At 40.5% G+C, this 13,796-nt stretch overlaps 1 protein-coding gene across 1 annotated transcript in view; it reads right to left on the bottom strand.

Moving 5' to 3' along the window:
* The window catches only part of LOC128652350 (maximins-S type B/C), a 67,881-nt gene that overhangs the window by 36,924 nt on the left and 17,161 nt on the right, over window positions 1-13,796 (bottom strand). Inside the window, exon 3 of the mRNA XM_053705290.1 lies at window positions 2,990-3,094. Within this exon, the coding sequence (XP_053561265.1) occupies window positions 2,990-3,094 (105 nt within the window). The remainder of the gene's footprint in view (window positions 1-2,989; window positions 3,095-13,796) is intronic.

Consider the following 13,796-nt stretch of genomic DNA (forward strand, 5'->3'; position numbering starts at 1 on the left):
ACTGCTGGGCATAATACATGTGTGGTGCGCAGAGGCATTTAGCGGCCTTCTAATTACCAAAAAGCAATGCCAAAGCCATATATGTCTGCTATTTATGAACAAAGGGGATCCCAGAGAAGCGTTTACAACCATTTATGCCATAATTGCACAAGTTGTTTGCAAATAATTTCAGTGAGAAACCTAAAGTTTGTGAAAAAAAATTATGAAAAAGTGAATTTTTTCTTTATTTGATCTCATTTGGCGGTGAAATGGTGGCATGAAATATACCAAAATGGGCCTAGATCATTACTTTGGGATGTCTTCTAAAAAAATATATATACATGTCAAGGGATATTCAGGGATTCCTGAAAAATATCAGTGTCCCAATGTAACTAGCGCTAATTTTGAAAAAAAGTGGTTTGGAAATAGCAAAGTGCTACTTGTACTTATTGCCCTATAACTTGCGAAAAACGCAAAGAACATGTAAATATTGGGTATTTCTAAACTCAGGACAAAATTTAGAAACTATTTAGCATGGGTGTTTTTTGGTGGTTGTAGATGTGTAACAGATTTTGGGGGTCAAAGTTAGAAAAAGTGTGTTTTTTTCCATTTTTTCCTCATATTTTATAAAAATTTTTATAGTAAATTATAAGATATGATGAAAATAATGGTATCTTTAGAAAGTCCATTTAATGGCGAGAAAAACGGTATATAATATGTGTGGGTACAGTAAATGAGTAAGAGGAAAATTACAGCTAAACACAAACACAGCAGAAATGTAAAAATAGCCCTGGTCCTTAAGGGAAAGAAATTGAAAAATGGCTGTGTCCTTAAGGGGTTAATTAGATTTATTTTAATAAGAATTTAGTTAGGGGTGTTAGAGTTAGATAGGGTTAATATAGTTAATATATATATATAATATAATAACTATATTAACCCTAATATAATTAGGGTTAATATTGTTAATATATATAATATAATAACTATATTAACTATATTAACCCTAATATAATTAGGGTTAATATAGTTTATATAGGTGGCGGCGGTGTAGGGGGATTAAATTAGGGGTTAATGTATTTAATATAGGTGGCGGTGGTGTAGGGGGATTAGATTAGGGGTTAATACATTTATTATTGGTGGCGGCGGTGTATGGGGATTTAGATTAGAGGCAAAAGAGCTGTTTACTTTGTGACAATGCCCCGCAAAAAAGCCCTTTTAAGGGCTGGTAAAAGAGCTGGTTACTTTAGGGCAATGGCCCGCAAAAAGCCCTTTTAAGGGTTGGCAATAGAGCTGTTTACTTTGGGGTAATGCCACGCAAAAAGCCCTTTTCAGGGCTATTTGTAGGGTTAGACTTAGGTTTAGTGGTAGGGATAGTTTAGTATTTTAGGGGTTAATTCATTTAATATAGCTGGCGGCGGTATAGGGGGATTAAATTAGGGGTTAATAATTTAATATAGGTGGTGGCAGTGTAGGGGGATTTAATTAGGGGTTAATAATTTAATATAGGTGGTGGCGGTGTAGGAGAATTTAATTAGGGGTTAATAATTTAATATAGCTGGCCGCGGTGTAGGGGGATTAAATTAGGGGTTAATAATTTAATATAGGTGGCGGCGGGGTAGGGGGATTTAATTAGGGGTTAATAATTTAATATAGCTGGTGGCGGTGTAGGGGGATTAGATTAGGAGTTAATAATTTAATATAGGTGGCGGCGGTATAGTGGGATTAGATTAGGGGTTAATAATTTTAATATAGCTGGCGGCGGGGTAGGAGCTCACATTAGGGGGTAGGTAATGTAGATGGCGGCGGGGTAGGGGCTCACATTAGGGGGTAAGTAATGTAGATGGCGGCGGTGTAGGGGCTCACATTAGGGGGTTATACATTTATTGTAGGTGGCGGCGGGGTCCGGGAGCGGCGGTTTAGGGGTTAAATACTTTATTAGGGATTGCGGCAGGGGATCGCGGTTGACATTGCGCATGCGTTAGGTGTTAGGTTTTATTTAACAGTTTGCGGTTGACAGTTAGATAGACATTGCGCATGCGTTAGGTGTTAGGTTTTATTTTGCAGGTAGTTTAGGGAGTTACGGGGCTCCAAAAGACAGCGTAAGGCTTACTACGCCTGCAATTTGTGGCGAGGTGAAAATGGAGTAAGATTTCTCCATTTTTGCCACGTAAGTCCTTAAGCTGTATATTGGATACCAAACTGCGCTGGTTTGGTATACCTGTCTATGGGCCAAAAAACTACGGCCGAAGGCAGAAATATACGAGCGTAACATCTATGTTACGCCGTATATGTGATACCAAACCAGCGCAAATTTTGGTGTCGCCGGCTTTTGCGGGCGACGATTTATATCGGATTGGGCCCTAGATGTCAGCGCTATTTCCTGCCATTTAGTGCTTTAGACACCTACCTAGGTATCTCTTCAACAAAGAATACTATGGGAACAAAGCTAATATTATAATAGTATATTGGAATTTTTATTTTATTTTTTTAATAATGTGCTCTTTCTGAATCACAAATAAAAAATGTGAGTTTCATATGTTATAGGACACTAAATCATTTATATGTTAAAAGAGAGTGTTGTCTTAAAACTATGAATTTATAACTGGTCTGCCCGGCATGATCCGCTCTTGTGAACTGCTTGTGCAATGCCGCCCCCTGCAGATTCGCCACCAATCAGCCGCTAGCTAGGATCGGACGGATTGATGTCTGCAGTCTCAGAGCAGGCAGACCAGTTAAGGAGCAGCTGTCTTAAGACCGCTGCTTCATAACTGCTGTTTCTGGCGAGCCTGAAGGCTCACGCGGAAACAGGGGCATCAGGGGCCGTTCGGCCCTAGATATTTCGGCCCCTTAGTTTTCATAATAATGCAATTCAGTATTTGGCTAATTGTGGTTTACAACGACTGGGAGCAATATAAGTAAAACATTTTGATTGTTTAGAATAATGTTAGTTATTAAGTGCAATTTTTTAAATTGTCATGAAATATACATTATACTGGAATTCATTACTTACGTAAAGCCTGGATCATATCAACCATAAAATTGAAACCTTTGTTTGAACCTCTTGTAACAAGGTCTTTTGCCAAATCTTGTTCTTCAGCTGATCTCTTCCCATTATCTATATGAAGTAAACACAAAGATTACAGATATAATGTTGTTAATTGGATTTCAAAATGAAGCAACTGATTTGCTATTTTCTAGGCAACACAATAATTCTAGATATATGGCCAGATTACGAGTTTTGCGTTATGGCAGGCTCGCTGCTAACTTGCAAGTTATTTCCACTGCTCACCTTTAATAGCGCTGGTATTACAGGTTTTCAAAAACCCAGCATTTGCGGGCGATATGGCAGCGTTGAGCTCCAATGAGCTCCATACCGCACCCAAATACCAGTGCTGCTGTGAGCTGCTTTTACGTGGTCATGCACGATTTCCCCATAGACATCAATAGGCTAAAAAAAAGCCTAACACCTGCAATAATGGAGCGTAAAGCTCTGTAACGCAGCCCCATTGATTCCTATGGGGAAAGAAAATTTCTGTTTAAACCTAACACCCTAACATAAACCCCGAGTCTAAACACCCCTAATCTGCTGCCCCTGACATCGCCGACACCTATATTACACTTATTAACCCCTAATCTGCCACCCCCAATGTTGCACCACCTACCGACACTTATTAACCCCTAATCTGCCACCCCCAATGTCGCTGCCATCTACCTACACTTATTAACCCCTAATCTTCCGCCCCCAACGTCGCCGCCGCCGCCACTATACTAAAGTTATTAACCCCTAAACCTCTGGCCTCCCACATCACTAACACTAAATAAATATTTTAACCCCTACACCTAATTCTAACCTTAACTCTAACACCCCTAACTTTAATATAATTAAAATAAATCTAAATAAAAATTACTATTATTACCTAAATAATTCCTATTTAACACTAAATACTTACCTGTAAAATAAACCCTAAGCTAGCTACAATATAACTAATAGTTACATTGTAGCTAGCTTAGGTTTTATTTTTATTTTACAGGTAAGTTTGAATTTATTTTAACTAGGTAGACTAGTTAGTAAATAGTTATTAACTATTTAATAACTACCTAGTTAAAATAAATACAAATTTACCTGTAAAATAAAACCTAACCTGAGTTACACTAACACCTAACATTACACTAAAATTAAATAAATTAAATGAAAAAAATACATTTATCTAAATTACAAAAAATAATAAACTCTAAATTGCAAAAAATAATAAACACTAAATTACAAAAAATAATAAACACTAAATTACACAAAATAAAAAAGAAATTATTAAATATTTAAACTAATTACACTTAATCTATTAGCCCTATCAAAATAAAAAAAAAAACCTAGCCTACACTAAACTGCCAATGGCCCTTAAAAGGGCCTTTGCGGGGCATTGCCCAAAAGAAATCAGCTCTTTTACCTGTAAAAAAAAAATACAAACACCCCCCCAACAGTAAAACCCCCACCCACACAACCAACCCTCCCCAAATAAAAACCTACCTAAAAGGGGGGGCGGAGCCAACTGTTGAGCAGGAAAGTCGCACTAGCTATGAGCTCCGTATATTTTTCATCAATTTCACCAATTTTGAGGCTATAATCATGTCCTAAAAGTGCCAGGAAGACTTACTAGGGTTGCAGGTAACATTGCTAGATAAGACCTTACTTAATCCGGCCAGATTAGGAAGGTAGACTGTGGGAGAACTACAACAGCTGCGGCCAGGACTTACCTACCTAAAACCACCACCTCACCCGGACTCCTTCTTATCCCTTTGAGCTCCGGAGGGTTGGGGATCTGCTACGGAGCTATAGCTCACACAGAGGACCTTATCGGTACAAGAGAAGGAGACCCCGGCATTGCTTCTAAATCGGCACTGCTAGACCCACGTGGCAAGCGACTGCGTGGGCGGCTGACTCCAGCAATGAGAGACGCTGTAACATCTTGAAAGGAAAATCTGCCTAAGACCACAAAGGAGCACCAGATCATCGAAGTTCGGACTCGGCGCTCTAGAAGATCGGGTGAGAAAGCGCCCCATGAACCTCTTACTTGCCACTGAACACGTGTAGCCACCATCTTGGATCTAGGGCCTAACAAACCGAGCCCTGTTAGGATTAGCCGATCATCAGCTCTAAAGACCTGCGGATACCACACAAGTGCGCACTGCCTACTGGTGAGTCCCCTGTTGTGCTGAGACATAAATTGTAGAGACCAGACCCCATACAGACCTCCTTACAGTACTTACCTTCAGTGAGCCTGTGAGATAGCAGGACTTCAGCTGCAACTGACCCGTGCACACTTAAATTGCTCAGGGAGCCATTAGGGGCCAGATCACAATCACCATTAGTTTAACCAAGACCTTGAAATATAGCTGCATACTGGGATCTCTTTTAGAGACCAATTGGCCCTGCTTACACCTAAGAATAGCAGCCCTCCTGTTCTTCCTTGGCTCCCCTATCCTAGCTGTTACAACAGTACCTCTGGAAACGGAGCAACAGTAGCCCATGAAGTAGCTGGGAAGGCCCGGTGAGACCCCCTAGTCCTACAACCACCGTAAATACAGTAGACCCCAAAACACTCAGAGGAGGTAGGTGAGAACTGTGTCTTGTCATTTATGCTACACCACTCTAGACTACTTTACACAGACTTCCACCAAGGCTCTTTATTCACCCATGAACTGGGGCATTAAAAATACTCTATACATTCACTGCTAAACAGCACCACAGAGAGGTTCACTGGGTGACACACCTGACCTAGCTTATCCCACAGCTTTAATAGACCCTCACTGGTGCACCCTAAGACACCTACTGGAGAGCTTTACTACCCTTTGGCCTAAATTTCATTGACTTCATTGGGAACATTGCTCTTCACCTTGATTTAACTACCACCTACAGGAAGGAACTAAGTAACTATACCTCATAGTGAGAAGACCCGCAAATTTAGGCCCATCCCTAACCTGGACTTACCCTTATCTTATTGTGGTTAACATACTGCTCTCAAAAGTTTGATCCCCCTTTCCTTGGAGACCATAGAAGGGGTTATTGGAGAAGATACCACCAAGGAACTTTTCCTAATTGGTTTAAGGCTAGTCACCCTGGACTCAGCTTCACTCTTCTGAGTTGTTTTTATAATCCAACAGCTGCTGCATCAGCCTGATTGTATTTGGGGTAATACCCCAAACTGTAGTGTCATTTTACTGTTTAATCTCTGACCTTGCTTCCACAGGGCTTTAATCTTGTACTACTTACCGCTACATTTTATGTCATAAGGTCTAACTGCACTGAGGGTCATACTTAAAGGGATACTGAACCCAATTTTTTTCTTTCGTGATACAGATAGAGCATGCAATTTTAAGCAACTTCATAATTTACTCCTATTATCAATTTTTCTTCATTCTCTTGCTATCTTTGGCCTAGATTTAGAGTTGGGCGGTAGCCGTGAAAACCAGCGTTAGAGGCTCCTAACGCTGGTTTTGGGCTACCGCAGGTATTTGGAGTCAGTCAGGAAAGGGTCTAATGCTCACTTTTCAGCCGCGACTTTTCCATATCGCAGATCCCCTTACGTAAATTGCGTATCCTATCTTTTCAATGGGATCTTTCTAACTCCGGTATTTACAGTCGTGGCTTAAGTGAGCGTTAGAAATCTAACGACAAAACTCCAGCCGCAGAAAAAAGTCAGTAGTTAAGAGCTTTCTGGGCTAACGCCGGTTTATAAAGCTCTTAACTACTGTGCTCTAAAGAACACTAACACCCATAAACTACCTATGTACCCCTAAACCGAGGTCCCCCCACAACGCCGCCACTTGATTAAATTTTTTTAACCCCTAATCTGCCGACCGCCACCTACGTTATACTTATGTACCCCTAATCTGCTGCCCCTAACACCGCCGACCCCTATATTATATTTATTAACCCCTAACCTGCCCCCCACAATGTCGCCGCCAGCTACCTACAATAATTAAGCCCTAATCTGCCAACCGCAAAGCGCCGCCACCTACATTATAGCTATGTACCCCTAATCTGCTGCCCCTAACACCGCCGACCCCTATATTATATTTATTAACCCCTAATCTGCCCCCCTCAACATCGCCTCCACCTGCCTGCACTTATTAACCCCTAATCTGCCGAGCGGATCTCACCGCTACTATAATAAAGTTATTAACCCCTAATCCACCTCACTCCCGCCTCAATAACCCTATAATAAATAGTATTAACCCCTAATATGCCCTCCCTAACATTGCCGACACCTAACTTCAATTATTAACCCCTAATCTGCCGACCGAATCTCGCCGCTATTCTAATAAATGGATTAACCCCTAAAGCTAAGTCTAACCCTAACACTAACACCCCCCTAAGTTAAATATAATTTAAATCTAACTAAATAAATTAACTCTTATTAAATAAATTATTCCTATTTAAAGCTAAATACTTACCTGTAAAATAAACCCTAATATAGCTACAATATAAATTATAATTATATTATAGCTATTTTAGGATTAATATTTATTTTACAGGTAACTTTGTATTTATTTTAACCAGGTACAATAGCTATTAAATAGTTAAGAACTATTTAATAGCTAAAATAGTTAAAATAATTACAAAATTACCTGTAAAATAAATCCTAACCTAAGTTACAATTAAACCTAACACTACACTATCAATAAATAAATTAAATAAACTACCTACAATTATCTACAATTAAACCTAACACTACACTATCAATAAATAAATTAAATACAATTCCTACAAATAAATACAATTAAATAAACTAACTAAAGTACAAAAAATAAAAAAGAACTAAGTTACAAAAAATAAAAAAATATTTACAAACATTAGAACAAAATTACAACAATTTTAAACTAATTACACCTACTCTAAGCCCCCTAATAAAATAACAAAGACCCCCAAAATAAAAAAATGCCCTACCCTATTCTAAATTACAAAAGTTCAAAGCTCTTTTACCTTACCAGCCCTGAACAGGGCCCTTTGCGGGGCATGCCCCAAAGAATTCAGCTCTTTTGCCTGGAAAAAAAACACATACAATACCCCCCCAACATTACAACCCACCACCCACATACCCCTAATCTAACCCAAACCCCCCTTAAATAAACCTAACACTAAGCCCCTGAAGATCTTCCTACCTTATCTTCACCATACCAGGTTCAACGATCGATCCAGAAGAGCTCCTCTGATGTCTTGATCCAAGCCCAAGCGGGGGGCTGAAGATGTCCATGATCCCGCTGAAGTCTTCATCCAAGCGGGAGCTGAAGAGGTCCATGATCCGGCTGAAGTCTTCTATCAATGGCATCTTCAATCTTCTTTCTTCCGGATCCATGTTAATCCCGCCGACGCGGAACATCCATCTTCACCGACGACTTCCCGACGAATGACGGTTCCTTTAAGGGACGTCATCCAAGATGGCGTCCCTCGAATTCCGATTGGCTGATAGGATTCTATCAGCCAATCGGAATTAAGGTAGGAAAATTCTGATTGGCTGATGGAATCAGCCAATCAGAATCAAGTTCAATCCGATTGGCTGATCCGATCAGCCAATCAGATTGAGCTCGCATTCTATTGGCTGATCGGAACAGCCAATAGAATGTAAGCTCAATCTGATTGGCTGATCGAATTCCATCAGCCAATCAGAATTTTCCTACCTTAATTCCGATTGGCTGATAGAATCCTATAAGCCAATCGGAATTCGAGGGACGCTATCTTGGATGACGTCCCTTAAAGGAACCGTCATTCATCGGGAAGTCGTCGGTGAAGATGGATGTTCCGCGTCGGCGGGATGAACATGGAAGAAAGAAGATTGAAGATGCCGTTGATAGAAGACTTCAGCCGGATCATGGACCTCTTCAGCTCCCGCTTGGATGAAGACTTCAGCGGGATCATGGACATCTTCAGCCCCCCGCTTGGGCTTGGATCAAGATATCGGAGGAGCTCTTCTGGATCGATCGGTGAACCTGGTATGGTGAAGATAAGGTAGGAAGATCTTCAGGGACTTAGTGTTAGGTTTATTTAAGGGGGGTTTGGGTTAGATTAGGGGTATGTGGGTGGTGGGTTGTAATGTTGGGGGGGTATTGTATGTGTTTTTTTACAGGCAAAAGAGCTGAATTCTTTGGGGCATGCCCCACAAAGGGCCCTGTTCAGGGCTGGTAAGGTAAAAGAGCTTTGAACTTTTGTAATTTAGAATAGGGTAGGGCATTTTTTTATTTTGGGGGTCTTTGTTATTTTATTAGGGGGCTTAGAGTAGGCGTAATTAGTTTAAAATTGTTGTAATTTTGTTCATATGTTTGTAAATATTTTTTTATTTTTTGTAACTTAGTTCTTTTTTATTTTTTGTACTTTAGTTAGTTTATTTAATTGTATTTATTTGTAGGAATTGTATTTAATTTATTTATTGATAGTGTAGTGTTAGGTTTAATTGTAGATAATTGTAGGTAGTTTATTTAATTTATTTATTGATAGTGTAGTGTTAGGTTTAATTGTAACTTAGGTTAGGATTTATTTTACAGGTAATTTTGTAATTATTTTAACTATTTTAGCTATTAAATAGTTCTTAACTATTTAATAGCTATTGTACCTGGTTAAAATAAATACAAAGTTACCTGTAAAATAAATATTAATCCTAAAATAGCTATAATATAATTATAATTTATATTGTAGCTATATTAGGGTTTATTTTACAGGTAAGTATTTAGCTTTAAATAGGAATAATTTATTTAATAAGAGTTAATTTATTTCGTTAGATTTAAATTATATTTAATTTAGGGGGGTGTTAGTGTTAGGGTTAGACTTAGCTTTAGGGGTTAATCCATTTATTAGAATAGCGACGAGATTCGGTCGGCAGATTAGGGGTTAATAATTGAAGTTAGGTGTCGGCGATGTTAGGGAGGGCAGATTAGGGGTTCATACTATTTATTATAGGGTTATTGAGGCGGGAGTGAGGCGGATTAGGGGTTAATAACTTTATTATAGTAGCAGTGAGATCCGCTCAGCAGATTAGGGGTTAATAAGTGTAGGCAGGTGGAGGCGACATTGAGGGGGCAGATTAGGGGTTAATAAATATAATATAGGGGTCGGCGGTGTTAGTGGCAGCAGATTAGGGGTACATAGATATAATGTAGGTGGCGGCGCTTTGCGGTCGGCAGATTAGGGGTTAATTATTGTAGGTAGCTGGCGGCGACATTGTGGGGGGCAGGTTAGGGGTTAATAAATATAATATAGGGGTCGGCAGTGTTAGGGGCAGCAGATTAGGGGTACATAGGGATAATGTAAGTAGCAGCGGTTTACAGAGCGGCAGATTAGGGGTTAAAAAAAATATGCAGGTGTCAGCGATAGCGGGGGCGGCAGAATAGGGGTTAATAAGTGTAAGGTTAGGGGTGTTTAGACTCGGGGTACATGTTAGGGTGTTAGGTGCAGACGTAGGAAGTGTTTCCCCATAGAAAACAATGGGGCTGCGTTAGGAGCTGAACGCGGCTTTATTGCAGGTGTTAGGTTTTTTTTCAGCTCAAACAGCCCCATTGTTTTCTATGGGGATATCGTGCACGAGCAAGTTTTTGAAGCTGGCTGCTTCCGTAAGCACCGCTGGTATCGAGAGTTGCAGTGGCGTTAAATTATGCTCTACGCTCCCTTTTTGGAGCCTAACGCACTGAAAACCCAGCCATTCTGTGAACTCTAAATACCAGCGGTATTTAAAAGGTGCGTGGGAAAAAAAGCACGCGTAGCTAACGCACCCCTTTGGCCGCAGAACTCTAAATCTAGGCGTTTATTTGAAAAAGAAGGCATCTAAGCTAAGGAGCCAGCAAAAATTTGGTTCAGAACCGTGGACAGCACTTGTTTATTGGTGCTCACCAAAAATGGGCCGGCATCTAAACTTACATTCTTGCTTTCAAATAAACATACCAAGAGAGTAAATTAGAAAGTTGCTTAAAATTGCATGCTCTATCTGAATCACAAAAGAAAAATGTTGGGTTCACTGTCCCATTAAACTACCCTTTTCCTGTGTACATTGGAAATTGTGGGGGCCCCTCGGCTCGGCTTGTCTGAGCTGGTCACTTCCATTTTCCTTTTCCCCTTCCTTTGGGTCATATCCCCTACTCCCTGAGTTGAGAGGGGGTCCATTATTATCCTATAGTAACCCTCTCACATCAGCCTTACTTAGGTTTGGGTGGCATTCCCTCGAGTCCTGGATTATACCTAAAAGGCCACTTTGGCCTAAGGAGACTTACAGGTAGTTGCCCCCTCTGCTTGGGGCTGAGGGGTCTATCACTCAACTCCTGATAAAATCAAGATGTCCTAGGGCACGAGGGGATGTCAACTATCCCTGCTCCACAGTAAATATATGTAAGTTGGAATAACCTTTTATGGCTAGGAGTGCTTCCTAATTATAAGACAAACTAGCAGTGCCTTTGCATAACCACATTTCTTTTCAGAAAATAGACCCTAAAATATTGGAGACATGCTTCATACGTCTAGAAGACAAGTGAAGACCCCTACTGTTAATAAAAAGACAGTATATGATCACTTTACTCAATCTGGAAAAGCACTCATTGCTGATCGAAACACAGAGCTAAGTGACCCTGAATCATTAGATGCAGAATCTCATTCGAGCATACGCTCGGTGACACCGTCACATCATTACATCACAAAGTCTACTTTACAGAAGATGCTCACCAACCAGACATGCTCTATCACGCAAGAGATTCAGCGTTCCTCTGCAGAATTGAAAAAATATATTTCTGAAATAGGAGAGAGAGTGGATACACTCAAGCGTAAACAATGATTTGGCAGTTGATCAGACCAGTATGCTGTCTTATACTTAAAATCTGGCGGAACAGCTAACCCATCTGGAGTTTAAAATGGCTGATATTGAGGATAGATCCCGTAGAAACAACATACGGTTCAGAGGGAGAGTGTCAGGACTCCTGACTTACAAGCTTTCCTAAGAGAACTCTACTTGGAATTGGTGGGCTCCCCCGAAGGAATGGTGGATACTATGGAAAGGGCCCATAAGGCCTTGAGATCTAGAACCGTTCCCGCGGAAAAACCAAGAGATGTAATAGTCTGCTTCCATAGTTATGTCTATAAAGATAGGTTGATGCAGGCTACCTTTAAGAAACCACCCCTTTCAGAGAAGTTTGGCGACATCCTGCTTTTACCTAACTTATCTGCGTACACTTTGCAATACCACAAGACTTACCAACCTGTCACTTCAGCCCTTAGGAAAGCTGACATCAAATACTGATGGGGACACCCCACGAATCTAGTGGTTATGAAAGATAACCAATCTCATGTAATCTCTACTCTTCCTCAGGGTCTGGCTCTCCTCGCTTCTTGGGGTCTTCACTCAGGACTTTCTCCTCCACCACAGGCTGTCAATCCGAAAATAAAAGCTTCTGCTCCTGAATGGTCTATTAAGGAGCAGAGAGCAAATAGATCTAAGGTGGTCCCACTGAGGCGGACTATTTCCGCCAAATCCCACCCCCTCTTATCTCCAATCCTTCCCCCCCTCCTCTCCACTCCCACTCATTTAATCCACCCCTAACTACTCATACAATTTGTTATTGATTCCTATGTCCACTCTCAAGATTCTAACACACAATGTCAGGGGCTTAAATTCACCACATGAGCGTAGCCTTCTGACAAGATCCTGATGTGGTCTTTCTTCAGGAGACACATTGGACACCTGATAAACCCCATCACATAATATCAAAGGAGTATAATACACTAGAATATGCCCCATTTCCACAGAAAGCCAGAGGTGCCGCAATCCTGATCCATAAAAGAACAGCTTACGAACAAATTCAGGTCATAAAAGACCCTCAAGCTAGGTTTCTCATCTTAGTGTGTAAATTAGACCATGTCAGTTACACTTTAGTGTCCGTCTATCTCCCCAATTTCCACCAACCTAAGTATCTCAAACGAATCCTCATTACAGTTGACCGGGTTAAAGTAGGTAGAGTTATAGTGGTCTGAGATTTCAATATGATCTGGGACCCAACTCTTGACAGAAAATCCACAGGGCGTATAAAACAGACTTCCCACACCACACAACTCTCGACCAAATTCCGTCAAATTATTACCCAATTTAACTATTATGATATCTGGAGATCACTCAATCCCAGGGACAGGGATTACACTCACTTTTCTCACCCACATAAGACGTATACTAGACTGGACCATATATTCTGCTCAGCGGAAACTCTGGACCTGATTAAGAGCTCCAATATATCTCTCTGTCCATGGTCAGATCATGACTTTGTCATGGTAGACCTCCGCTTGATGGAGAATAACAACACAAAGTACTCATGGCGCTTTCCCCATCAGGTCCTTCTGGACATCCCCCTTTAAGAAGAACTTAGAAAAGATATAATTTCCTATTTTCAAATAAATGACAATAATCAGGTCAGAGATGATATTCTCTGGGGTGCTGCTAAGGCCACCTTTAGAGGTCTCATTATAAGGAGACAAGCATACTTAAAGAAACTGTTGGGCCTACCCCTAACTCGCTCCCACATAGAACTACGGCGCTTAGAGACCTCTAACCGGTCGACACCTTCAAACACTATCACCGAACAAATCAAGACACTTAGAAACCATATCAGCCAAATAGAACTAAAACATACTCAAGCTAACCTTCTTAAGATGAAACAACTTTTTTATTATAAGAGCAATAAAGCAGATACCTTCTTAGCTAATAAACTTAAACAAAGGACAAGCATATCCAGAATCCACCATTTCCAGTCTGGGGATCAGACCTTTCAATTACCCTCACAGATAGGTAGGTGCTTTG

The sequence above is a fragment of the Bombina bombina genome, chromosome 3, assembly GCF_027579735.1.
Source record: "Bombina bombina isolate aBomBom1 chromosome 3, aBomBom1.pri, whole genome shotgun sequence".
NCBI lineage: Eukaryota > Metazoa > Chordata > Amphibia > Anura > Bombinatoridae > Bombina > Bombina bombina.